Source organism: Cydia pomonella, chromosome 9 (assembly GCF_033807575.1).
Source record: "Cydia pomonella isolate Wapato2018A chromosome 9, ilCydPomo1, whole genome shotgun sequence".
NCBI classification, from domain to species: Eukaryota; Metazoa; Arthropoda; class Insecta; order Lepidoptera; family Tortricidae; genus Cydia; species Cydia pomonella.
The window spans coordinates 19602704-19629403 of record NC_084711.1 but is presented as its reverse complement, the minus strand read 5'-3'; the positions used below and the strand labels follow the sequence as shown (position 1 = coordinate 19629403).

Here is a 26700-nt window from a genome sequence, read left to right as displayed (position 1 = left end):
ATTTATTTTTAATATTAAAATAATCTAGTTCAAAATACATCTATCCCATTTATGAGCATTGAAAAAAAAACAAATAACAACCACAAAACATTTAAGTACATTATTAAAGTAATTAGAGATTACAATTAAAGTCAGATTGTATTGATAAGCACAGGAAGCCAGTACAGTCCACATGAAAGAGTAGAAAATAAATGAGGGCGCCACTTTCTTCGCAACTGTCACATTTTTGGCGTTAAATGCTTAAACATGGCAACAATTCTGCATGGAATTTGGTTAGTTCCATTTTATTATATTTCTGCTCTTACATGTCGGTACGTCTATTGAACTATTACCATAGGCGGAAAGTCGCGTAAAATTTATGTCAATGATAGTGCATGATCTAGGAGGTGTAGAGCGCCATCAACTGCTATCTTTGCTGCTTGAATATTTTTTCTCTAAGTGTCGCCAAGGAGAATTTGAAATAGAGAATTTGTAGCCACAGTAAATTTCTTTCGAGCGATGGCGCTATAATCTTTGGCCTATGCTCTAGTAGATGGCGCCACTTTGTGATATTTAACACATATCAGTGAAAGAATAAGGATCAAAGTCAAATAGCGTTCTAAAAGTTTAATCATGTGTCGAAAGATGGCAGTAAATTTACTGTGGCTACAAATTTTACTTTGACAATCCCTATTTCAAGTTGTCTGGTTTCGTCTACGTCGTAATTAAAATAACGGAAGTACATGATATGTACATAACCTAAACAATGTTCAAAATTCACACACAGCATACGTTTTGAGCTTTAGTCGAAGCAAAAAGTGATAAACATAGTAGAGGAATAATGGCTAAGAAGAACTCTTGCCTCAAAGGCAGCTGAAGTCTTCGAGCAACACCAGAAAGAGAGCATTCACGCTATTTCCCCTCTGCCGAAGCACATGCCCAACTGGGCATAGCGCGGTGCGTGTTGTGACACTTGTGACTCGTCCGTACGCAGAAAGACATCGAGCAAGATTTGTCATTGACGTGTGTCATTTTCTATGTATTTGTGTTGTCATTTCAGATTGGATTTGGTGTGTAGTGGGTGAGAAGTGAGACTGTACGTTTCCCCCCGCAAAAAATGGCAGAACCAATTTGTACGATAAGATATAGTGTCGGAAGCCGGTGTTGCTCGAAGGCTGATTATAGATGTACATTATAAGAAATTCAACAATTCAGTTACGACAAAACATGGACACGAATTTACTTAGAATTTACTATTCCACAGGTAATAAGTATTAGGTTAAAGTGGTACTACGTCAGACGCTTTGTCGGGAGAGCGGGCGTGAGCGGAAGCCGCGGCTGCAGAGCTGCGAGACTTGAAGTGGAGTCTTGCCGCGCGTCTCAGGGAAGTACAATCTGTGCCCAAAATAATGCTCGTAACGTCGGTTGGCTTAAAAGTCAATTTTGATTAATTGTTGACCCGTAATCGTGTCCGTATACGAGGGGCTGAAAGGCTGAATAACGCAAAAACTTTCCTTCTGCGAATGCTGTAGATTGAACTGCCAACTGCCGAGGTTTCCCCCCCCCCCCCCATTACAATATTCTTAAACAAAGGAATGTACGGGTTTCTAAAGGGCCGACAACTTACCTCTGAAATACGAAGAGCGCAGGCAGTAACAGCAGAGAAAATGATGAAGGAATACGCTCCAATGACGTCCCTTATGACGGGGAAGGTCATCCCCACCAGGGAGTTGCCGGAGCTAAAACCTAATATAAAAAACCGGCCAAGAGCATGTCGGGCCATGCTCACTGTAGGGTTCCGTAGTTAGTCTTCCGTCACAATAAGCTAAACTGGAGCTTAAAGTATAGTAAATTGTTAACCAAGGGATGAAACGGTACCTTTCACACGAGTTAAACAAATAGGCAAATTTGCATAATCAGTACCTAATTAAAGTCTTTTTACTATGAAGGGAAAACTTTTTGCGATAACTCAAAAACAGCTAAACTGATCATGTCCGCTATAGTTTTCATTTAAAGTCTTTTTTAAGCTCTAATTTCACGATTTTTTTCATATTTTTTGGACCTATGGTTCAAAAGTTAGAGGGGGGGGACACATTTTTTTTTTTCTTTCGGAGCGATTATCTCCGAATATATTCACTTTATCAAAAAATGTTTGTTGAAGACCTCTATTAGTTTTGAAAGCCCTTTCCAACGATACCCCACACTGTAGGGTTGAAGCAGAAAAAAAAATTCACCCCCACTTTACGTGTAGGGGAGGTACCCTCAAAAAAATTAAATTTTTAGATTTTATTGTACGACTTTGTCGGCTTTATTGATTTATATATCCATGCCAAATTTCAGCTTTCTAGCACTAACGACCACGGAGCAAAGCCTCGGACAGACAGACAGACGGACATGGCGAAACTATAAGGGTTCCTAGTTGACTACGGAACCCTAAAAAAGAATAGAAATACAACGTATCTCTGGAACACGAAGAGCGCAGTAGTGACAGCGGAGAAGATGATGAAGGAATACGCTCCAATAGCATGTCTTACGACGGGGAAGGTCATCCCCACCAGAAATTTGCCGGTCCAGTTGGCTTTTAATTGAATTTCGATTCTTTGTTGACCAGATACGACTCGAGGAGCTAAAAGCTAATATAAAAATACAACGTACCTCTGGAACACGAAGAGTGCAAAAGTGACAGCGGAGAAGATGATGAAGGAATACGCTCCAATGGCGTCCCTTACGACGGGGAAGGTCATCCCGACGAGGAAGTTGCCGGCCCAGTTGGCCAGCGAGCCCCACGCCATGCCCGCGCTGCGAGGGGGTACTTCGAACATTTCTGCAATGTTAGAATAGTTATTTACGATACAAGTGCAGAAAATAGGAAATTCACACCGAGTGGTGATAAATTAAAACACGACCGAAGGGAGTGTTTTAAATCAACAGTTACGAATTACCTATTCCCACGTGTATCGGACAACGCTTTACAGTACATATGGCTCTTTAAAATTTCGACATATGCACGGAAAGTGCTCATTCCCGCATGCGTGCGGGAAAGTAACACCATATGTACTTTAAACATAGTTTGCTATAGTTCGTGTCATTCAAGATGACGCGCAGATTTATCAAATTTAACCTTTAATAACATACCCATATGTGTAATCAAGGCACGCGTCTTCATGAATGACACGATCTATATCAATGTGTTTTTTGTGATGAGAGGCCACCCCGCAACGAAAAAGAATTCCGACAAGCGTCGAAGGAGAGGTCGCGCAAGAGCCAGTGTAGCTCTCTCTCTCTCTCTCTCTCTCTCTCTCTCTCTCTCTCTCTCTCTCTCTCTCTCTCTCTCTCTCTCTCTCTCTCTCTCTCTCTCTCTCTCTCTCTCTCTCTCTCTCTCTCTCTCTCTCTCTCTCTCTCTCTCTCTCTCTCTCTCTCTCTCGTTTGTTTTAACGCTACTAGTTGCCTGAAATAAAGATTTTCATTTCATATACAAACCTGAAGCAATGAAGTACGGGATGGGCCCGAGTCCGAAGCCATAAGCGAGTACGTACGCGAACACTGCAGCCATACACACGTAAGGCATTCCTGAGATCGCGTCCTGAAATAAAACATATATGTTTTTCAAACATTACATTCTTGATACAAGGTTTTATCGCTGACTGTACTGTTCTTTCCATAGAATTATTAATATTATATTTAATTTCTTATATCTAAATTTAATTTAATCTATTAATTTATCATAAGGGGGCGTCCACAAATTACGTAACGCAAATTGGAGGGAGGGGGGGGCCAGGCCAAGCGTTACGGTCCTGTTACGTTGGGGAGGGGGGGGGGGGTGAAGGTTTGCGTTACGTCACGCACGATTTTATAATAATACATTTAAAAAAAAAAATGTTTTTCATATCCCTAATTTGCGGTAAGGGGGGGGTCCCAGATAAGCGTGACGGTCCTGTTACATGAGGGGAGGAGGGGGTCAAAAAATTAGGAATTTTGCGTTACGTAATTTGTGGACGCCCCCTAATGTTGTTCATCTTTATTAATTAACAAATTTATTTATTTTGTTGTAAAGTATTATGTTGCTGTGTTTGTTGTATGATCCCAGATAGTCGAAATAAATGATAATTTCATTTCATTTTTATACAATGATTGAGACAATTCTAATGACCCGAAACACTACTTCACGCCACCTGCTGTCTCCATCATCAGATCAGTTCGATGGTACCATAATATTGCATTGTCACCCGAGTGACATATTCATGCAAATTTTCTCTTTCATCCAAAGATTTGACCCGTACAAACATAGTTACATATATACATTGCAGGTTAAATAAAAGCTTGTAATAAATTACGAATTGAAGGAGCCATTTCATATATTTTACATGTACAAAACGTTCAGAAACACGGGCGCTATTTCAGTGGACAATATAAGATTATACAATTTGGGTACATTTTACGAAGGCTTTCGTAATACAGCTATAATATCTCTCAAGAAAATTAGACTTTCAAATACATTTATTTTAAGATATCCACAGGAAAAATGCAAAACATTGATAGTTATGGCAGACAGCGTATAGCTGCCGCTGATATAATTAATAAATAGCCAGTAAAAGCGGTTGGCGTCCACACTTTGGCAGCAATTTCATCATTAGTAGCGGTGTACTGACCTTGATAGCCACAGCCGATTGTGGCGTATTGGGAGCTCTTAATATCGTTTATTATTGTGTAAAAACTCTAAATACCATATTTAGCGTTAAAATCATCGACCAGGGTAACAATTACTTGCTAAAAATCTCATAGATACAGCTAGCGCAGCTAAACAAATAGCAGCCGCTAATATAGATCCTAGCAGCAACGGCCGTCGTCCACACTTTGGCAGCAACTTGATCATCAGTAGCGCTGTGCAGACGTTAATAGCTCCACAGCCGATGGTGGCGTATTGGGAGCTCTTAGTACAATAGTATCATTTAGTATTATGTAAAAACTAAAAACTCTAAATACCGTCTTTAGCTTCATAATCATCGACCAGAAATCCACCAAAACCACTTACCAAAAATCTTATAAAGCTAGTGCAGCTAAATAAATAGCAGCCGATAATATAGATCCTAGCAGCAACGGCCTTCGTCCACACTTTGGCAGCAACTTGGTCATCAGTAGCGCTGTGCAGACTAGGGAATGCTAACCGGTTAACCGGTTACCCGGTAATTTGACCAATATTACAGTCGGTAAAATACCGGTAATTTCCAGCCGTAACCGGGAATTTACCGAACGTTGTATAGGCAAATAAAAATGTAACAACCTGTTGAATTAGCCCATCTATGTCTTCGTACTTACAAAAAAAAACCAATTACTACGGTTTACGATTACGAAGAGACACCTAAAATACTTACTTTTCTGCATCTTATGATCTCGTCGGAGTAGGAACTAGGAAGCAATGTTTTGTGACAAATGAGTGGTCGCTAATCCCTCGCCCTTTCCCTTCTCGCCACCCCTACCCGATCCGCCTTACTACATATGTTCAGTGTCCTTTGTTTTAGTCTGTAGTGTCAGACAAGTGTGGAATGCGAAAGAACATTTTCTACCGCTGGTTACTTGTGTTCAAGATATCGTTCACGAATGTCTAAGCAACGTTCTATATTTTATATATAATTAACAGAATGATTTGATGATGACATGTTCTTGATTCCAACTCCTATCTTAAGAGCCCGGTAATGATTTTAGAGCAAAAATTTTAAATTGAAAGATTTAGTCGTTGGAATTGTACACCTTTTGTTACGTAATATCTAAATAACAAGTATTGGTTTCTATTAGCACGTTTTTTCATCTTGCCTTTTAATAATGAGGTCGCAAGCGTGCGTCCCCGGTAATAGGTGACGAGAAGGGATAGTTTTTAAAAATTCATATAAATTATGGTAGTAAATTATACAAAATGATGTATAAGAACAGTTTCAGCAAATGTTGTAGATTGTTTAAGTATCAAAATTACGTTGAAATTAAGTAAATTTTCAGAGAAATTGTCACTTGTTTTGAAGTAATTTCTGGAGAAAATTGATTTCGTCTAACTTTCATTTACACTACTTCAAATTTATAGTAACAAAAATGTAGTTTATTAAAGTTGAAGTACAGGATATGTGTAATACAAAATTACCATTTTTAGCAGTCCAAACTTAACGAAATTTACAAATAAGATCGACAAAATCACTGCTTTTCGCGCGTTTACCTACACGTCCATCAGAAAAAAAATCATTACTAATTAAGTGAGTCTGTTTTAAAAAAAATAATATTATAATGAAAGATAACAAGACGTGCTAATAGAAAACAGTACTTCTTATTTTTAATAGTTAGACATTTTTGCGACTAAAATCGATAACGGCCTCTTAAAGTGCAATTTTAAAGTAACTAGTGTTAAAATGATATGAAACTAATCTGTTAAATTTTTTTTTTCTTATATTTACTAGATTTTAATGAATGTTGATTACGGTTTTAGTTACTTTAATAACAATATTATATTGATAGATGTGTAAATGCAAACGTGTATGACATTTAAATGACGACTGTCACTTTTTTGTTACCCTTTGATTACTGCGATTTTTAAAGAATTAAAATTTTTAATGTTGCTTATTTAATGTACAAGTTCATTTCGCTTTGAAATGATACATGTTTGATTTTTTATTCAATATGATTAGTAAATATATCTTGTTTAATGTTTATAGTTTATTTTCATTATTTTGTTTTGTCGATGTTTCTATAAAGTGCTGTTCATTACTTTTAAAGGTTACTGACGAAAATAAGGACACAATCAATAATAATGCAAAATCAATGTTTTTTATTTCATAAACGTATAACCGGTAATTTACCGGTTAACCGGTTAGTGGGACCTCGCGTCGGTAAATTACCGGTAATGAAAAACGCCCGGTTATTGCATTCCCTAGTGCAGACGTTAATAGCTCCACAGCCGATTGTGGTATAATGGGAGGTCTTAGTATAATAGTATCGTTTATTATTGTGTAAAAACTCTAAATACCGTCTTTAGCGTCAAAATCATCGACCAGGGTAACAATTACTTACCAAAAATCTTATAGATACAGCTAGTGCAGCTAAACAAATAGCAGCCGCTAATATAGATCCTAGCAGCAACGGCCTTCGTCCACACTTTGGCAGCAACTTGATCATCAGCAGCGTTGTGCAGCCGTTAATAGCTCCACAGCCGATTGTGGTATAATGGGAGGTCTTAGTATAATAGTATCGTTTATTATTGTGTAAAAACTCTAAATACCGTGTTTAGCGTCAAAATCATCGACCAGGGTAACAATTACTTACCAAAAATCTTATAGATACAGCTAGTGCAGCTAAACAAATAGCAGCCGCTAATATAGATCCTAGCAGCAACGGCCTTCGTCCAAACTTTGGCAGCAACTTGATCATCAGCAGCGCTGTGCAGACGTTAATAGCTCCACAGCCGATGGTGGCGTATTGGGAGCCTCTAGCAGATAGGCCTGCGCCGCGGAAGATTATGTCGGAGTAGTAGAATACCTGAGGACAATGACTACAATGAGATTGTATTATATATTCGGGTGCCACTCCTAGCACGGTAATTACTTGATACACATATTGTATTTGATTAAAAGCGGCCAAGTGCGAGTCGGACTCGCCCATGAAGGATTCCGTACCATTTGACACGTATTAAAAAAAAAACTACTTATTAGATCTCGTTCAAACCAATTTTCGGTGGAAGTTTGCATGGTAATGTACATCATATATTTTTTTTAGTTTTATCATTCTCTTATTTTAGAAGATACAGGGGGGGGGGGGGGACACATTTTATCACTTTTGAAGAATCTCTCGCGCAAACTATTCAGTTTAGAAAAAATATATATTAGAGACCTCAATATAATTTTTGAAGACCTATCCATAGATACCCCACACGTATGGGTTTGATGAAAAAAATATTTTGAGTTTCAGTTCTTTTTTCTATTTATGTGTGAAAATCTTCATGCGGTTCACAGAATACATCTACGTACCAAGTTTCAACAGTATAGTTCTTATAGTTTCGGAAAAAAGTGGCTGTGACATATGGACGGACAGACAGACACGAATCCATAAGGGTTCCGTTTTTTGAAATTTGGCTACGGAACATTAAAAATTAGCTACTGCATGTTATGTACTATGTAATACTGATCTGACGGAAGAGAACGAACACGTGTGTGAATATCTAAATAAATAATAACTCGTTCATTCACAATTCATTTATCAATTAGTAATTCTTTATTCATATTGATCCACACATTCACTCGTTCTATAGAATATTAACGATCATCTTAGTACAAATTTGATACATAAAATCGAACTATTCGAATATTTGTCCTTCAGTTCCAGCACTCACAGCATTACTCCTTAATTTCCAGCTGTTCGCTTCTTCTGGTGCTCGGGCCTCTTTCCCGAGGACCGTCATTCGTTGACAGAGCCCCGCACAAGATGGTCGCTTACAAACCCGTTGGCTAATTATTTGGTGAAAACCTGCACGTGCACGCCCACACGACCTTAATATGTCAGACACGCCTGTTCGGCCTCCCGACACCTCGACATATATATCATCCATCCCTTCATTAATCATCATATCATTCATTTATCATTGATTACCATTCATTCTATCATCATTCATTCATCATACACTCAATTCCTAACAACAAAACATACGGTTTATCCCAATTTGTCAGCTGCCTGCTTCTCCCAATGCAAGTCCCTATGTCCAGCTATACTCACAGCATTAATCCCGCTGGTCTGCTGGCCAGCCTGCATGGCGCAGGTGAGCAGCAGCACGAGCCGGAGGCGCGGCGCCCGCAGCACGCGCAGCATGCTCCACGGCTGGCTGCTCGCCTCGGCTGCTGCGCGCGCCTCCTCCCGCAGGAGCTCCAGGTCCTCCGTGAGGATGCTGGGGGACACGGCCCGGAGGCGGCTGAGTTCTGGAAAGGCGTTCCTGGTTAAATCGTAAGAGATAAGTAGTATATCTTGAGACACACGTTCTGGAGGACTTGGACTACGCGGACGGCTACTCTTGCGTATCTAGAAGCCAAACTTAACAGTCTTCAAGAAGAGGCTGATAGAATGGACCTGCGAATCACCAGACACAGAACAGTCGACATGCGAGTTAGGTCAAGTACAACGGAGCCGCTGATGCTGGGGCGAGAGCCTAGACTGAGTGTCTAAGTGTGTGTGCCTGGGGAGCGTATTGCCCTGCAAGGGTGGAGCGGATGATGATAGCGAAAGCAGAACAAATAGATAGCTCTATAATAATTATAACGTGTAAATTGGTTTTACTAATAAATAACTTATGACTTAGACCAGAATCTCTAGAAGTGTGTCTGTCGTATGCATAATTAGTAGACTGAATTATCTGAGCATCTGACCACTTTCAGGCCATTTTTACCATTATGGAAACGCCTTAGAATTGAGCATTACGCACGACCCTTCAAACAATTATTGCCATGATTTTTTTCAAACATCTTAACTCAAAGAAACAATATTTTTCTAAACACAGATAATGTCACCGAAAAGGTATTTAAACGTCCTTTAAATCGATACCAATATTAATTAGGTAGTGCAATTACACTAAGAGCTATTATCACTTAACACCGATTTGTGAACTAGGATGGAAAATGTATGGGTATTGTAAAGGGGAACGGTACGACTTTTCAGCCTGGCAACATCGGGTTTTTTGAAGCCCAGGAATACCACTAAAATGACCAGAAGTCAAACTGCGGTCTAATAACTATGCATGCGACACAATTCTAGAGATCCTGGTCTAAAAGAAGGCGAAGATTCGCTCATTTCAAACTCAACTTTACAGAAGAGCTAAACCAATATAGTTAATGTTGTTTGCAAATAATTTACGAACTATAAGGGCTAGAAAGACCATCCTTGCTATATTGAACTACGCCTTTTATGTTTTCATTCTGGATCACTGTAAACTTTAGAACTATTATTTAAATGTCATTAAAGAACTTACCTTTTAAAGCAGTTTCCTCTTCCCTCTTAACTACGTAAAGATATTTTGGACTTTCTGGCAGTATAAAAATAACCGGTATACAAATAATGACTAGCACAGCATAGGCGGCAAGGAGATAGGGCCAATCGTCAACTTCACCTGAAAGTAAATGTATATTTCTTAACGCACGTAAGTTTTTTAACCAACAAGTCAAACAATCGCAAGTTTTTTTTTCACCAACAAGTAATTAGTACATTACGATACAAGTGCGAAAAATAGGAAATTCGAAACGAGTGGCGATAAATTAAAACACGACCGAAGGGAGTGTTTTAAATCGACACGAGTTGCGAATTACCTATTCGCACATGTATCGTACAACGTTTTACAGTACATATGGCCCTTTAAATGTTCGACACAGTAACGTAATATGCTACTTCTCGCACTAGTGCTATAAAGTAGCCCCATATGTACTGTAAAAATATTTTATTTACTCTGATTAACTGGGTAATTTCTGTATGATGTACGTCAGTAGTACACTAATTATCTGGGTGATTTCACTGGATATGTTTGCCCAGGGAAATTATTTAAAGATAGCACTTAAATATTACCCACTCTCTGTTACCCACAAACTCAAATATTCGCGTTAGACATAACGACCAATAAAAGTGCTTCAGGGTAATATTTCAGATGATCTTAGACGATGCCACGGAAGTCAATCCAAAATTACTTTGATAGTAAATCCTGGACAGTGAAAACCTTTGAATTCAAACCCTATTATCATCAATGGCCAATGCATCCCTGACGGATGATTGTTGCAACGCTGTGTGAAGAGCGGTTGAGACGGCAATGCATTTCCGCTTATGGCTATACAAGCCTATCGCTGCACGGCACTTCTTGCCGAATAAGTCGGATATGAGTGTATGTTGTGCCTCTGAATATGAAACCAGGCTACCAGCCTGATGACGCCTATTCCTTTTATGCCTCAAGTTTTCCAGCCACACTTCATCGTGCTTCTTCATTCCTGCGCATAGGTCTCTACGCCACTCGGGTCTCAATGCAGCACGTTTTTTCTAGTCACCGGTACCGATGCCAAAGCATTCCATATCGCGCTTGCAGGAGTCCCTAAATCTTAACATCGGACGCTCCACAGATCTTTTTGCTTTTTCTATCTGACCCATAAGCACTTGGCGTGGCAACCTTTCTGGATCCATACGGTGTACATGACCGAGCCAACGTAGTCTCCTCTGTTTGAGAATCGCTGTAATGCTGGTGATGCCTGACTTTCATCAGCTTCATTTGTCATCTTATCCTTCCAAGTCACTCCCAATATAAGTCTCAGGCAATGCATATGAAAAGCGTTTAACTAGCGCTCTTGTTCAGAGTAAGTGGTCCACGTTTCCGAAGGGTATAAGCTGTGAAGAAGGGTGCTGAGTACGCACGAGTGGTACTATAGAAGTAAGTACGTACCCAGAATAACGTCAAGGCCCATAATCTGCCCCACTAGCACCCCGACGTTGACCCCCATGGGGCACACGACCCCCATGGCCCCCGCCAGGGCCATTGGGGCCAACTCCGCTAAATACATTGGCACAATGCTCGTGGTTAGACCTGAAATTATTTTTACAATATTAATCACAGTTTTAGAAATTTAGAGATATCAAGTTACGTATAAGATATTGAACACAGAATAACGTCAACCGCAAATGCTAGAGAAGCCAGTGGAGGTGATCTTATCTTTTACCAAAATGACATTTCTTTCGATGTGTGCAAATTGTATTAATTTTATGAGACTAAATCCCAGGGGACCTTATAAAGTATTTTTCCAATATTTAATTTTTACTTTTATTAAATAAGACAAGGTCCCACATTCAAAATCAAAACTAAAGCTACTGACTACACCATTATGTGTATGAGTTATCACTAAGAAACGAGGCACCTGCCACCGAAATCACAGTGGTCAGAAATGTATTGTATGTAACTCACCGGCTGATAGACCGACGATGAGTCTGCCCAATATGAGCAGCTCCACAGAGTTCGCAGCCTGACATACTAGAAACAGGACGGCGCCAACCACCGATATCACGGTCGTCAGAAGTGTCGCTATTCTCCTGAAAAGATATGCTGCTATTATTCTTTTTTTTTGTGTCGTCTCTCATTGTTATATGGACGGGCTAGTCTTTTAATAAATAGACAGATAAAAACTTTCAAGCGCTCATAGGAACATTTAAATTACGCAAAAATTGAACTAGTAAATAAGTTACACATAAGAAGCGAATAGAGGATAAATCTATTGAAACGAGATTTAAAACTGATGACAGCACCAACTTTCATCGTCCCGTTACTTCCTAGCAGCAACTATATTAAATTGCCATGTTATAAAAAAAACTACTCACCTGCCAAGCTTGTCAGCCAGCGAAGCTCCAAGTATAGAACCCGCGCAGCCACCGACGATAAATATAGCGACCACCGAAGACCACAGCACATTCATCCAGCTCTTAGTAACAACCACATCGTAATGGTCGATCACGCTCCCGTTTACAAAGTTCTTGAGGACCTGTAAAGTGAAAACAGTTTATTATTTCCAACGATCAGCAGATCGCGACGGCAATGTCACGTTTGAGATGTGTGAGACACATTGACAGAAAAGAGGATACGGTTCAACAACTAATAGTCACTGGAAAAGTAGATATCGCAACAGACCGAAGACGGATAGAAAGAAGTCCAGTTACTAATAATAGTCAATAGAACTACATCAATCTACCCTCTGTTTGTCTGTAACTAACATTCGACTTACCTCAGCAGGCGTGTTGATGACACTAATATTGTAGCCGACGGGTAGAGAGCAGCCTAATGTAGTAGCGACACCAGCTAGTACTAAGTAGAAAGACCATCCGCCCTTGTACTCGGTGCTGTTGGTCAGCTGTTGATGCTCGTTTGTGGGCTGTAAACATCAATAGTTAATTATTGACGTGAAAAATTCAATAAAGATCACAATATGGCTTAATATTATCTAACCACGTACTCGTACCATATAACAACTTTATTATTTTCGTAGTCATACATTGCGGACATATTTTCCATGACTTATAAGCATGATAAAAATAAAAATCCTAGAGCCCATGTAACGGAAGCAGCGGAATTATATCAGCCGCGGCAGGCATTGCAGCACTGAAGGCTAGTATGGGCTACACCCAGCCGCAATGCCAACTGCCCACCACATCGTTCGAAAGCGCGCTCATATTTAACACTTACAAACATATTAATCTATCGTCTAAGGGCGCATATAGCGGATGCAGCAGCAGGCAACGCGGCACCGAAGCCTTAAACCGGCCACACCCAGCCGCAATGCCAACTGCCCACCACACCATATCAAAGCGCGCTCATATTCATCACTTACAAACATATTAATCTATCGTCTGAGAGCGCATATAGCAGAACCAGCAGCAATAATATCAGCGGCAGCAGGCAACGCAGCTCCGAAGACTAGAATCGGCCACACCCAGCCGCAATGCCAACTGCCCACAACACCGTATGTAAGCGCGGCACATGCGGATCCGTGGCAACCGATAGCTGGTATGTCGTTCAGGAAATTTACTAACAGCTTTTTAACTGACCTTCGGTGGAACTTAACTGATCTTCGGTGGAACTATGTTTTTGCAATAAGGTTTTCGAGTTTTGTGGTTATTCAAGTGTTAACGATATAGTTATTTAACAAAATTTAACGTATTTAAGATGGGTTTTCTTGTGCTCAAGTGTAATTTATATATCTTACTTGAGCAGTGTAAGTTTTTTAATAAAATCATCACATCTTGCATCTGTAACTGAATCATTGGGCCTTAGCAAAATAGAATTGATTTAGGTAAACTTTAAATGTATACATCAGACACTAAAACAACAGTATTGTCAATTTAGTAAAAAACAGAATGGTTGGGTAGTAAATATAAGAGATTAGGATAATACATAAGTTACATAACCACAATGATTTCAAGTCAGGTACTATTAGAATGAAGTTAAACCATTCGCAGAATGACGACACACATGCACAATTGAGTAACGTAAAACATTAGGTAATAAGGATTAAGCCCGCCACGCCAATCCACACAATAATAAAACACGTACGTCACTGAAGAGGCGTACCTGAAGATGTATCTATATTATAATAATGTAGATAACAACAATGGGTACCTACATACAAAAGTTCGAAGGTTGCATAATGCATAGATTGACGTAGAAGGCACAACGAAAGTTATTGACAAAGGATACAGATCATAGAGACAGTGGGTGAGAACATAAGGACCGTATCGAAAAGAAAGTAGACAACTTTTCAACTGCATATTTTTTTTCACGGACGTCATAGACACAAATATGTTTTATTGAAATATAAACCTATTTCTTAACTCTATTAAAACTAAAAATAAATTGGGCATTCTATCATATCTGTCAAAATGGGGAAGATTAATTTAGAAGTGAGAAAAAATATTTTGGACGACTGGTGGAAAAATAAAGGGTTAACTATAAGAAAGCTTGCTAAAAAATACAATGTTAGCCCCGCAGGTGTACATAAATTAATTAATAAGTTTGGCACTACTGTTACCTTAGAAGATCTACCAAAGTCTGGACGAAAACGAGGCCCTTCCGACCCGGAATTGCAAAGAAGAGTCGTTCAAATGTTCAATCGAAAACCAACTCTGTCTATTCGGGATGCTGCTCGTAAAGCAAAAACTTCTATAGGAATGATCCAGCGTATCAAGAAAAGGTGCAACCTGAAGACGTACAAAAAACAAAAACAGCCCAAACGTGATGAAAAACAGACAGTTGCTGTTCGAAAACGCACCAGAAAACTTTATGACCGAGTTCTTACAAAAAAAGTGCAGTGTATCATAATGGATGACGAAACTTATTGTAAATTCGATTACAAAACTCTACCTGGCCCACAATTTATAACAGTTTCGGCAAATAAAAAGGTTTCTCAAAAAGATAAGTCGATCAATATGGAAAAATTTGGAAAGAAAATTTTAGTTTGGCAAGCAATTTGTCAATACGGGACTGAAATCAAAAGCTTATTTCGCTACGGGAACTATAAATGCCCAAGTTTACCGCGACGAATGCCTACAAAAGAGGTTGTTGCCTTTATCAAGAAGCACAGGATGCCTACATTATTTTGGCCAGACTTGGCCTCCTGTCATTATGCGAAAGTGACTAGAGAGTGGTATAAGGCCAACAAGGTAGATATTGTAGAGAAAGACATGAACCCGCCTAATTGTCCGGAAGTTCGCCCTATCGAGAGATACTGGGCCCTTATGAAAAGATATCTTCAAAAAAAATGCTAAGGCTGCAACTTCCCTTGCTAACTTTTAAAAAAAGTGGCATATGGCTTCTGAAAGCGTGACCAAGAAAGTCGTCCAAAACCTCATGCAGAACATCAAAAGGAAAGTCAGATTTCAGGCAAAGTAGGGGCATTGCAGTTGTTTATCTAAAAAAATATCCTTTTTCAGATTACATATTTCTATTTACTTTTGTTATTTTTCAAAAACACGATCTAATTATATAGCTTTTACACTAAGTAGTTGTCTACTTTCTTTTCGATACGGTCCTTAGTTAGGCCGAGTATGAAGGTAGTCAGTTCAATCAGAACGAGCGCTATGGACGCAGCGTAAGCGGCGACCAACCTGGAACATGCAAAACTTCCTGGCTAAAGGTTTCCATGGGGTAGAATGAGTACATGACAAGAGAGTTTCTATAGAGGTTCATTCCACGGGTGAGTCCCGTACGAACACGATTATGGCTCAGTTTCATTGGTCGATAACTCGGTCGAAATAAAGCGTGCGGAGACTCCCCGGTATAACGACTAGTGAAACTCGTAAGTCGATAGTTAGGTCGATATACAGTATCCGGGTGACTCCCCGCAGGCGGTAAGGTGGTGTAACGACTAGTGGGAAACTACTGGAAAAAAAAAATCCCAGTAGTTACCACCAAACCAAGTTGGTGGTAACTAGTGGGATTTTTTTTCCCAGTAGTTGCCACTGGTAACAACTTGGTGGTAACTAGTGGTAACCTTTAAACTCCACACGTCAAGGGGTTAATACGGATAAAACCAAGGCCAATGATATCCGTGTATGAGCCAGCGAAAATGAATGGCTTCAATAAATTAACTTCTGTAACACTATATATGTAATTATGTATTTCAATAAGTATAAATGTTAGTCATTCGAATATGCATCTTACAAAATAATAGCCAGGGTACCAGAATTTACTACATAGGTATATTATCAATTTAAGGTACCAAAACTCAAACCAAGAGGGTCAAATCGGTATCCCCTATCATTAGCCTTCGTTCGAAACGCACTGAATGCGATACCCTTTATAGGAGTTAGGATGACTCACTTTAGGCTTAGAACGCTCTGCTATTTATTTCTTGCGGTTTCAGAACACAGCAAAAATTGTAACGTGCGGCATGCTTCATTAAGCGCTTGCAAGACTGAAACCACAAAATTTTGACTGAAACCGCAAGAAAATAAACGCAGTGCGTTCTAAGCCTTGGTTTGCAAGTTGAACAAACACATGTTGCTAATTGACAAGAAACAAGACGCGACATGCAGGTTCTGTCAGGAATCAGAGGAGACTGCAATGCACATTCTCTGCTCCTGCGGACCACTAATGCCAAAAAGAAGTACCTTCTTAGGGCGGCACGTATGAGGTACAAATCATTACGGCCTAAATAAGATGAAATTTCCTAGATTTAACGGGCATTAGTAATCCTTTAAAGGGCTGCTACAATAGATCAATACCTGGATGTGGCACTCAAAAGGCCCATTAACATTACATAATAAGCCTTAGAACGGTTGGCGTCCGCACCGGGGCTATGGACACTTCTTTTTCTATGACGAGTTGGAGGAAAACTGTAGTGTCGGACCGGCTCGGCCATAGTGCGAGTCATCCTTATTCCCTTGTCAGATAAGGGACCATCCATTAATTACATCAGGTTTAGGGGGAGGGAGGGGGTACAGAAAATGTGACATGTTATGACATGGGGGAGGGGGGAGTGCGCAGCTTTGTGACGTCACTTAAGATTGATTTTTCTCTTCACTAGTAGACAAAAATTGTTTTTATTTTTTGTATTAGCAGTACAGCTAAATAGCTAGTTTTTGCAATGATATAGCTTTTATCCGTGAAATTTTTATTCCTAATCGGTTCTGTGTCATAAAATTTCTATATTGATATTATTATCTTTTTTTTAGAATAATACTGCATTCGAATCGCTTACTATGTTAATAACAAAATTGCCAGATATGTGACGTCACACCAGGGGGGGAGGAGGTTGCAAAATGTGACCAAGTGTGACAAGGAGGGGAGGGGGGTCAAAAATTCGTAAAATTCGTGTGATGTAATTAATGGATGACCCCTAACAGTCGTCAATTTATTACGCAGAAAAACTCTTAACAACGAAATAAACATGCAAATTGTACAGCTCCATGGAGTACTCCATGATGATACGAGTTAAGCCTCACTGGGGCGATTATTTTTATCGTCTCCGTTGTTCGTACACAGATCAGATAACATGAGTCATCAATAGGCATGAGTAATTAATTTATTTAATAATCGGACAGACAGACGGACATGACGAATCTATAAGGGTTCCGTTTTTTGCCATTTGGCTACGGAACCCTAAAAAGGACGGAAGAAAAAGATGGTCACAGTAAACATCCCCTAGGTGGGGCAGTATCACAGTAAACATCGTGATAAACCTTCATGGTCATTAAGAGGTTAATAGTTAATTTATTGTTATGTTATGAAATTGATTACGTTCATTAATAAAGCGAGCATTTCCATAAAAGATTGAGAACATGTATATTATCTGGACTACAGCTGGACTATGACATACACCTCGGTATAGGAATAAAGAGTTCTTTCTTCTAAAAAATCTTAGATAGCCTTTGCTTTCTCTTTCCATGTGTTTAGGATTGATATACTTACCTAACTAACGTTTAGAATGTGTGTTAGAGCAGTAAAATATCACAAAACCAAGGCATAATGATAACATACAAATATAGCATGCATGCTGGCAAAACGATGGAAGGTGATAGTTAGACCATGATAACCCGGACCCTGGACCCGGGTACGTCCTTAAACTACGTCCAAAAGAGAGGTATGGGCATTGTGAGTGTCATCTCGCTTTGTGTGGTAGGGCACAGCCAGTGGATGTCATTCCAGATCTAGAGCAGAGCCCAACTGAGGAAGTACCTCCACCTTACAGAAAACAGCAGCCAAATAACACTAGACCCTACTTATCGTGTTGTGTTCCTGCCGGTGAGTAAGGTTGCCAGAGCTCAACGAAGGGGGGTGGGTTTAGGGTCGGCAACGCGCATGTAGCTCTTCTGGAGTTGCAGGCGTACATAGGCTACGGAGACTGCTTACCATCAGGCGGGCCGTATGCTTGTTTGCCACCGAAGTAGTATAATAAAAAAATAAAAAAAGATAAGTCTGCAACGATTTTGATAGCACACAGCTTGTTATTTGTACGTCATAATTTCATAGAAGTTTGACGTTTAAATAACATAACACTTGCAATGCGTGTGCTATCAAAATCGTTGCAGACTTATCTTGGTCTGACTCTTAGTTTAGTTCAGATAAAAGTGGAACTAATTAAAGCAAAACTGTTATGTGCGTTGCATCGTTACCAGGGGTTCCCAATCATTTTCAGTCCGCGGCGCACTTTCAAATTTGAAGTTGAATCTCGGCACCTTGGTTAGTGGAAATGGAAAGTACATGGTGACGAGGATTGCCTCACGGCGCACCTCTTCAGGGCGCCGCGGTAAACTGTTTGGGAATCCCTGGTCTATACTATAAGATTATTTTAAATGTGGGTGTGTGATTACCGGGGAGGGGTGTGGTCTATATCTACACGTAAATAAATACGTAAATATTGAGCAAAGCGTATGTAGTAAGGTAAGATGTAAACGTAGGTACATTGTCATAAGAAATGTTTAACTTAAAACAGGTATGGTATAGTACAGCGACCTTATTTTCAGTTAAAAAAGGCGGCAAATTAAAAAAAAAACGCACGAAGTTGACTTCCCATAAAAAAAAAAATTTTGCACCTTTTTATACTGACAAGTTGGGTGTATTTCAGTATACTTATTCATTATTACCTTTTTTTTTTCAAACAAGAAAAAACATTCCAATAAAATAATAAATTATCCGTGGTACCAAGCTACTAAGGGACAGAACAGACAGAAAAATAAATACCTAGACAATATTCTGGCGCCCACACTTAGCGGCTTGAACTAATTTCATATTAATTAAGTAAAAGTTGCAACAATGCAACCTGGCGCAATGTTGTAACCGACATTGTTATCTGTGACCTAAACTGCTAAACAATCTAGCTAGGCAGTTACATTTACTTTAAAGTCGAGTTATTTCAAAGTTATAGTCTGGCAAACAACTTGTCAGTCAGTAAGGACCAGGAAATCTATACACATACCTTTCTTTTGGGTGCTAGTACTAACGTAAAACAAAGACAGTTTGAAGAAGTTCGGAGAATTCTAAGTGTTAATTTTCGCCTTTCGCCGCCGCAAAGCCGCGTTCAGTTTTATGCCGTGTCGTACAGCTGCGTTCGTGACTCACAAATGGTCTCGCCGGAAGATCAGCGCTGACTTTTGAGTTAGCATTAATGCTGAGGCGGGACCATTTCGTGGTAAACTATTTATTTATTCTATGTTTCTTACTTTTGTTATGTTGTTATACTTTTGTATGTCATAGTTTATCACGAATAAATGCAATGATTTCTGATTTCTAATTTTTATGTTACTTGAAGACCAATCGTACCTAATCATGGGAGTCACGGTTTGCCGGTCTTCGAAGGGCCTATCAAGTTTTGCATGAAAACTCGACATATTGTATACAAACCGCTCAAAACATATTAGTTGAGCACTGAACGCAAAACCAAAATGTGATGCACACACCGGTAGCTAATATCGCTTCGGATCGGTCGCTTTGTTTTCAATACAAACCATATGTATAGATATTAAGAAATATGGATAAACTAAAAATGTGCTTTCTTTTATATTATATATGATAAATATTATTATATTTTCCGGTTATCCAAACTATCGGCATATAATTTGGGCGCAGTGTAGGCCTGTTTGTGCCAGTGTTCTGATTATTTATTGCACGCAGATTAACTACTTATTGCCGGGAATAGGAAAACCTAATTAAGTCTTTCTGTGTTGCACGCATGGTATGTAGTAGGTACCTATACATACCTACTTATGACCTATTACTTCTGTAAGCAAAGTCACCTACCTACTTAAGTAAAAAAATTATGCATCTAATGAATGAATGTGCGCCCATATGATTTTCACCTACGTAACTACTGCGAAACCAGTATTTCACAAGCAAGATGTTAGGGATTGCAAACCGGATTGATTTTCAATCCGGCCGGATCCGGCCGGATTTGGACCATAATCCGGCCGGATCCGGCCGGATCCGGCCGGACCGGATCCGGTTTGGTATAGGGATATGAAAGTTAATTAAATTACATATTTTTCTAGTTTTTTGCGTAATACGTGTTCCTAAATCTATAATTTGAAGTTAATAAATAACTTCTTCACAATAAAATAACCCTTAGTAGTAAAAAGTGTGACATTGTCAATATCACTTAAAAACCAAAATATGAAATTGGTCATTTATTATATATAACCATTCACAAGTGCTCAAATTTTCGTTTACAATTATAAATTTGATTAGTTTCCAAAGCCCGGTAATGGGATATGAGGTGGGATTTGGAACTCCTTGAAAAGACAAGTTTTCGTAACTGTTCCTTGATTGAATTCTTTGTAACGTTGACATCCATTCTAGTAAGAAAATAAGATATTTTACTATTAACCAAAATGATATTCAATTTTCCCTAATTTTTTGCCCAAGAAAGTAGTAGACTGTATGATTTAAAAAATTTAACTTTTTTTTAATTTACAGAAAATTATATTGGTCAAATTATAGGGAATAGAACACGACACGATGATCTCATGCGAAAAATAATAGAGAGTAGTATTGAAATCCATCGCGGAAAGGGACTCCCTAAGAAAAGTTACATGGATCAAATAAAGAATTGGCTAGACGTAGGAACCACCATGAAGGAAATTGCATAAGATTGGATGAAATTGTAAATACAAAAGATTCTCTCTCAAATTTGAATAGAAAATAAACAATATTTTATCATATATATATATAATCGAAATAAACTAAAGTTTATCAATGCTATCGTTTCATTTCATACATTCATTTTCAATACAAACTTACAATCTTATATTCATTCACACATGTAACACATATTGATTTGCCCAGCTCTAGTCGGTTGAGTACCGCCGACTTAATCCTGCTCATTTGTTTACTTTTAATGTCCTATCACAACATTATGACACTCTTTTCTTCTCTTTAGCATAAATTACAAATGCCTTCCATGGCATCGCCATCGTTTAATTTTTCCTTCTATTACAGTATTTATGTAATAGTCATATCGTGCCACCAACATGAAAGGCAACTTCTGTTCCCAGTCATCGTCATAATAAATATATTTTTATTTAACTAAATTTAAACTTTTTCATTCGTTTTATGCTCTGTTCAACTTCATACCTCTCATCCGTCGCCTTTTCCTCATCTAAACCGCACAGTGCGTGCTGTATTTAGGCGTTTTTTTTATTTGACCGGATCCGGACCGGATCCGGTGATTTTTACCGGATCCGGTAGCTCCTGAAAAGTGCCGGATCCGGCCGGACCGGATTGCAATCCCTACAAGATGTACTTTATAGGTAGACCTTCATACTTTATAGTAGGCATAGGTACATATTTGCACCTAAATAAAGTTTCAAAATCGTTTTTCCTCGCTCTTATTCTTATCTGTACCCCTAGTGTAAATACATTCGATTTCCAAACGTGACGTACGCGTTTGCGTTTAGTCTCATTTTGTATTGGATTTCGAAAGAGCGCGCCAAGCGGGACGTTTTGGAACCTCAAAATCCTATACAAAATGAGACTTAACGCAAACGCGTTCGTCACGTTATGATGTCGATCAAAGTTACACTAGGGGTACTGTTTATAGTATGAGCAAAAGATCAAGGGACGGTTTTAGTTACGCACTGATCTAAAGACATAAAACACTCATCCCTTTATTTAGGGTGATATTGATAGAGCCAGAAGTTTATATCGGACTAAAAAGGTGCTCAACCCGCGTAGCCAACATACCAATCGTTAACGCTCCGTAGCGTAGCGTCATCTCTTTCTATCACTTTTCCATATTAGTGCGACAGTGACAGTTGCCTTTCGTTCGCTACGGAACGTTAACGATTGGCATGTTGGCTACGCGGACAGTGCTCATCGTATTACAAGTATTACAACAATGACAAACACGATTATCGTACTACATGCACACCATCTCATCGTTCATTACAATCAATGTTTTCACAATTTCCCTTGCAACACCTCAATTGACCATTGTTGAAACAGCTAAAAGTGGTGCAAAACTAATTTTAATTGCTAAAACCCAGACAGTTATTTATTCACAAAACATTAGCAAAATCATAATAAGAAACACGCAATAAAAACCGGATTTTTTACATCTAAGTACGTGAATAAATAAACATACCGTTTTCTCATTATGTTCACGAATCATTTCACTTGAATGAAAAAACAAACAACACGACTGTCCGCGCCGGTTGGCGATAAATAATGCATTTAAAACGAGTTGAGATTATGTATGTACCTAACAATTCTAAACTGAGCATAGGTAGTCGACTTACCTTGACCCTTTACGTAGCTGTTTATTTAAAACAAAAACACGAACACGTACGAATAGAATACACGTTAATTTATTAAACGATTCAAATAACATACTTCACTCCATTCACTAGATGCCGTGGAACCCATAAATTCGTTGGCGCGAGTCTTGAAACACGACACGTTTTTCGCGCCGAAACTTTCTTTTTAAATACCAAAGACAATGAACGATTAAGTATATGTATGTTTTAAAACTTGTTTACACGATAATTTCCCGCCGAAACTCTCGAGCAATTTTTTTTAACGGCAAAGGTAACCACAAAAGTCCAACGTCACGTGAAAAGGATTCACGTGCAGCAATATTACCGTTGGCGTCGGCTGACCGCCTAATGGTTGTGGACTGCCCGCACTACCGTCATTACGCTGTGCGTCCGCCATAATACCTCGTGTTTTGTAAACTCTTCAGCAGGTATCAATTATAATCGGATATAGCTGGTTTGACTCTGATCGCGCTAATAAGGGTTACTTCTTTTCCGTATTCTGAAGATGCGCGCGTGCGAAAAAAAATCCTTAAGTTACTCAATTAAAGGCTGACCAGTAATATATGATCACGCGCCATATTGCGGAATTTAATTGGAACTAATTATTTCATACTAAACTGAACTGTCACCACATGAGAATAACAGCGCCCTCTTGACAATGATCATATATTACTGCTTTATATTGCAATGCTTTACTGTTTTGTAAAGCAACTATAATATCATGATTTCAGGATAAATAAGAGACTATTACTCAAGTAAAGACTACTTATCGATGAAACTAATTAGTAATATTGATATTTTTAAAACACTTTAATTGTTAATAACCTAAGTACAGTATGCCACTGTTTAGAGTGTAAAGTGCATTTTGTGTTACTATTTATTTCAGTTACTATTATTTGTAGACATTTTAAGAAAGATAAATATTACAGAAGCCTATTGTCTAATTTTTAAAAGCTTTTATTTAACCTGCAATGTTTCCCTTCCCATGATGTGATTGAGCTGAAACTTAACATACATATCTAAATTGAGTGACAATGCAATATTATGGCACTCAAACTGATCTGATAATGGACAGAAGAGGTGGCCATAGGGAATGTGGCCATAGACTCCATGATAAAACAATACAGAATTTAGAATTTTCTTGACGAGTATGAGTTGCCCGTTGAAAGAAAGGTACAGTCAGTGATGAAAGATTGCATGAAAAATGAAATTTTGGACCAAACCTATTACCTACTCCATAAATATTTCATAAATACAAAAAAAAAAACAAAATCCCTGTTTCTGCTATCCTATATTTATTATCGTTGCATTGCAGGCTTGCTTTTACACTTACCAAACTAATAAAAACCAAAAAATATCTTTTTGTTTTTTTTTTAATTCAATGTGACAGTGACAACCCTAAAGCCCTGCCCCTTGTTAACATTACACACACTCCAACACTATCTGGTTCAGACTGGTAATACTACTGAGAACGATGTATGCAATATTATGCATGTTAGTTTACAATAATTACACCTTGAAATTACCCTACATTTGTAATAGAAAAAAGGCATGCTATGTAATCCAATACAAAATCTTCTTATAATCTTATATAAGAAAGAAGAATGTTGCAAATTATTGACACATGCACAATGAAAGTTTTTTATTTGTTTTTCCATACATTTTTTTTTTTTTATATTATAGGACATTATTACACAAATTGACTAAGTCCCACAGTAAGCTTAATAAGGCTTGTGTTGAGGGTACTTAGACAACAATATATATAATATATATAAATACTTAAATACATAGAAAACACCCATGACTCAGGAACAAATATCCATGCTCATCACACGAATAAATGCCCTTACCAGGATTTGAACCCGGGACCATCAGCTTCGTAGGCAGGGTCACTACCCACTAGGCCAAACCGGTCGTCAAATACATGTAATTTGAATGCAAATTATTTTGTTGAACTTCTCCTAAACACCATCTCAAAAACAAATTACGTAAAAATTATGTGACCCTGGTCACTCAGAGACTGGGACTGGGACAATGACTATTGACCCATTTTATAAAAATCAGTAATTATAAGTTTCTTAACTTTTCTTTATCCTTTTCCTGGTTACAATGTTGTTCCATGACAAAGCAAAACAAATGACTTGCTTCACTCATGTAATGCTTTATAAGGTTTAATGATGTCAGAAATTATACAAAATTGAACCCTACCCCTGTGAAACAAAGCTCATAATAATGTGGGAAATATGTTCCCTCTGCCTTTTAAAGGCTTAATAGCAAGTAGCAGCCAAACTTCAAAGAATCTTCAATAAACAAAACAATGCCTACTAATGTATAAACAAATACAAAGATAATCTTTGTTTTCACTATTTGAATTAATTAAAGATAACAGTGCATGCATACAGTAAATTAAGTACACCAACAATTTATTACACAACATACGATTATTGAAAAATAAAAAAATAAAAACTACATTAAAATAAACCTACCTTAAACTAAACTACATAAAGCTAAAAAGGAAAAAGATTAAAAACTAAAACTACAACTAAAGTTATAAATAAAAAATCGGCTCCAGCTCGGTGCCTTGTGGCAAGGTGCCTAGAAGGCTGGCGGCATTGCCGCGCTGGACAGCAATGCCAATGCGTTGTGCGAGGTAATAGCCAGCCCTCTTGTCACCCGTTGCCTCCACGAGGCGCTTCGAAATCTCTTTAAAAATGTTGTGAGCGCCAGGTCCCCACGGCCCAAGGGTTTCCACCCCAAAAGGCTCAAACATATAGCCAGAGTCTATGGCTGCATATTTGCGCCGCTTGAGGTGTTCAGCCGCGTTGGCGGCAGCACCAGCTCTGTTTGACGTTCCTGGAAGATGGGACGGCGCAAGGGTATCCACGCATGTGGCATCCCAAACCAAAGGCCGTCCAATCTTCCAGGGAACGAGGGTCATGCCGTCCGGCCTTTTCCCGTCATTAAATATATTAAGTATATTCACTGATTATTATAATAACTAATAACCATATTCCGTGAAATAAGACAATGGTCAAAGGTGTGTATATGGAGTAAGATAACAGAAAAGTGACTTGATATTGTGCCCCTGCCCCAATTATTACGTGGACAGATAGTATATTCTATTAGCCGCATAGAGGTCGATAACCTCTGTATCCTGCGATATTTCAATGTCACTGTTGCAGTTCATCTTCGATTTGTATGATCGTGTATGTAAAGATTAATAGTTTCTTCTATAATGATTGTACTCACCGACTGTGATAGGTCTCGAAATAGTTTTGGTGATACTGGCTCGGTAAACAGTGCTGCACGCTCTGCTGGCTCTCCCATATCAAGGAAACTAGCACACAAAGGTGGCCTATCAGAGTCAGAAAACGTGCTGGAATCAAAGTTTCAGCGCCTCTCATGCCGCGCCAGTTAGAAAATAAGTGTGAAAAGCTTTTTAAGTACAGTGCGCGCGTGCGAAAAATTTCAAAGCTCAGAATTTGCAATGCGTTTGGTTTGTTGTCAGTGTCAACTGTCAAAATCGCGATGGTAACGAATTGTGATGTTCCAGATATTCCGGTCCCGGCAATATTCCTGGGAAATATCAAATCGGTCCTTCCTAAAAATATTACTCTAATAAAATGTAGGGTGTACCCAATATAAACTCTATATTCCCTATGTTTTTTTTATGTTAATAATTAACTAAGAAAATTATTCGCTACACGGATTATCAGCCGCAGTGTTTTCAACATGAAAGGAACAAGGAGGTTGCGTAGGACCTGTGAGCTAGTGACTACATAGTTTTAAAGCCCCCTCCAGACTATGCGCGTGAATCACGGCGCGTCTTCGCGGAGCGAACATACCGCGACGTTGACGTAGACTTCACACCCGCACAACTTCACGGCGATTTCGCAGTTTGGTTCGCAGCAAGATGGCGCCGAAGAGTCAGCTGATCGGATT

At 38.8% G+C, this 26700-nt stretch overlaps 1 protein-coding gene across 4 annotated transcripts; it reads right to left on the bottom strand.

Annotated features, from left to right (window-relative positions):
* Positions 1-81: 81 nt before the first annotated feature.
* On the bottom strand, positions 82-26558 carry LOC133521625 (solute carrier family 2, facilitated glucose transporter member 7-like). 4 transcript variants are annotated; one of them, XM_061856698.1, is made up of 12 exons: positions 14210-14238; positions 13344-13516; positions 12741-12887; positions 12340-12500; positions 11930-12054; positions 11414-11554; positions 9968-10105; positions 8725-8924; positions 7030-7494; positions 3460-3562; positions 2635-2803; positions 82-1374 (listed from the first exon to the last, which is right to left on the bottom strand). In XM_061856698.1, the coding sequence occupies exons 2-9, from the start codon at positions 13347-13349 to the stop codon at positions 7255-7257; spliced, it is 1158 nt and encodes a 385-aa protein (XP_061712682.1). In that variant the 5' UTR covers positions 13350-13516; positions 14210-14238; the 3' UTR covers positions 82-1374; positions 2635-2803; positions 3460-3562; positions 7030-7254. The 4 variants fall into 4 exon arrangements, with proteins under 4 accessions (XP_061712682.1, XP_061712679.1, XP_061712680.1 ...); XM_061856695.1 differs by lacking the exons at positions 13344-13516; positions 14210-14238 and adding an exon at positions 26008-26558; XM_061856696.1 differs by lacking the exons at positions 13344-13516; positions 14210-14238 and adding an exon at positions 22587-22713.
* Between the last annotated feature and the right edge of the window lie 142 nt (positions 26559-26700).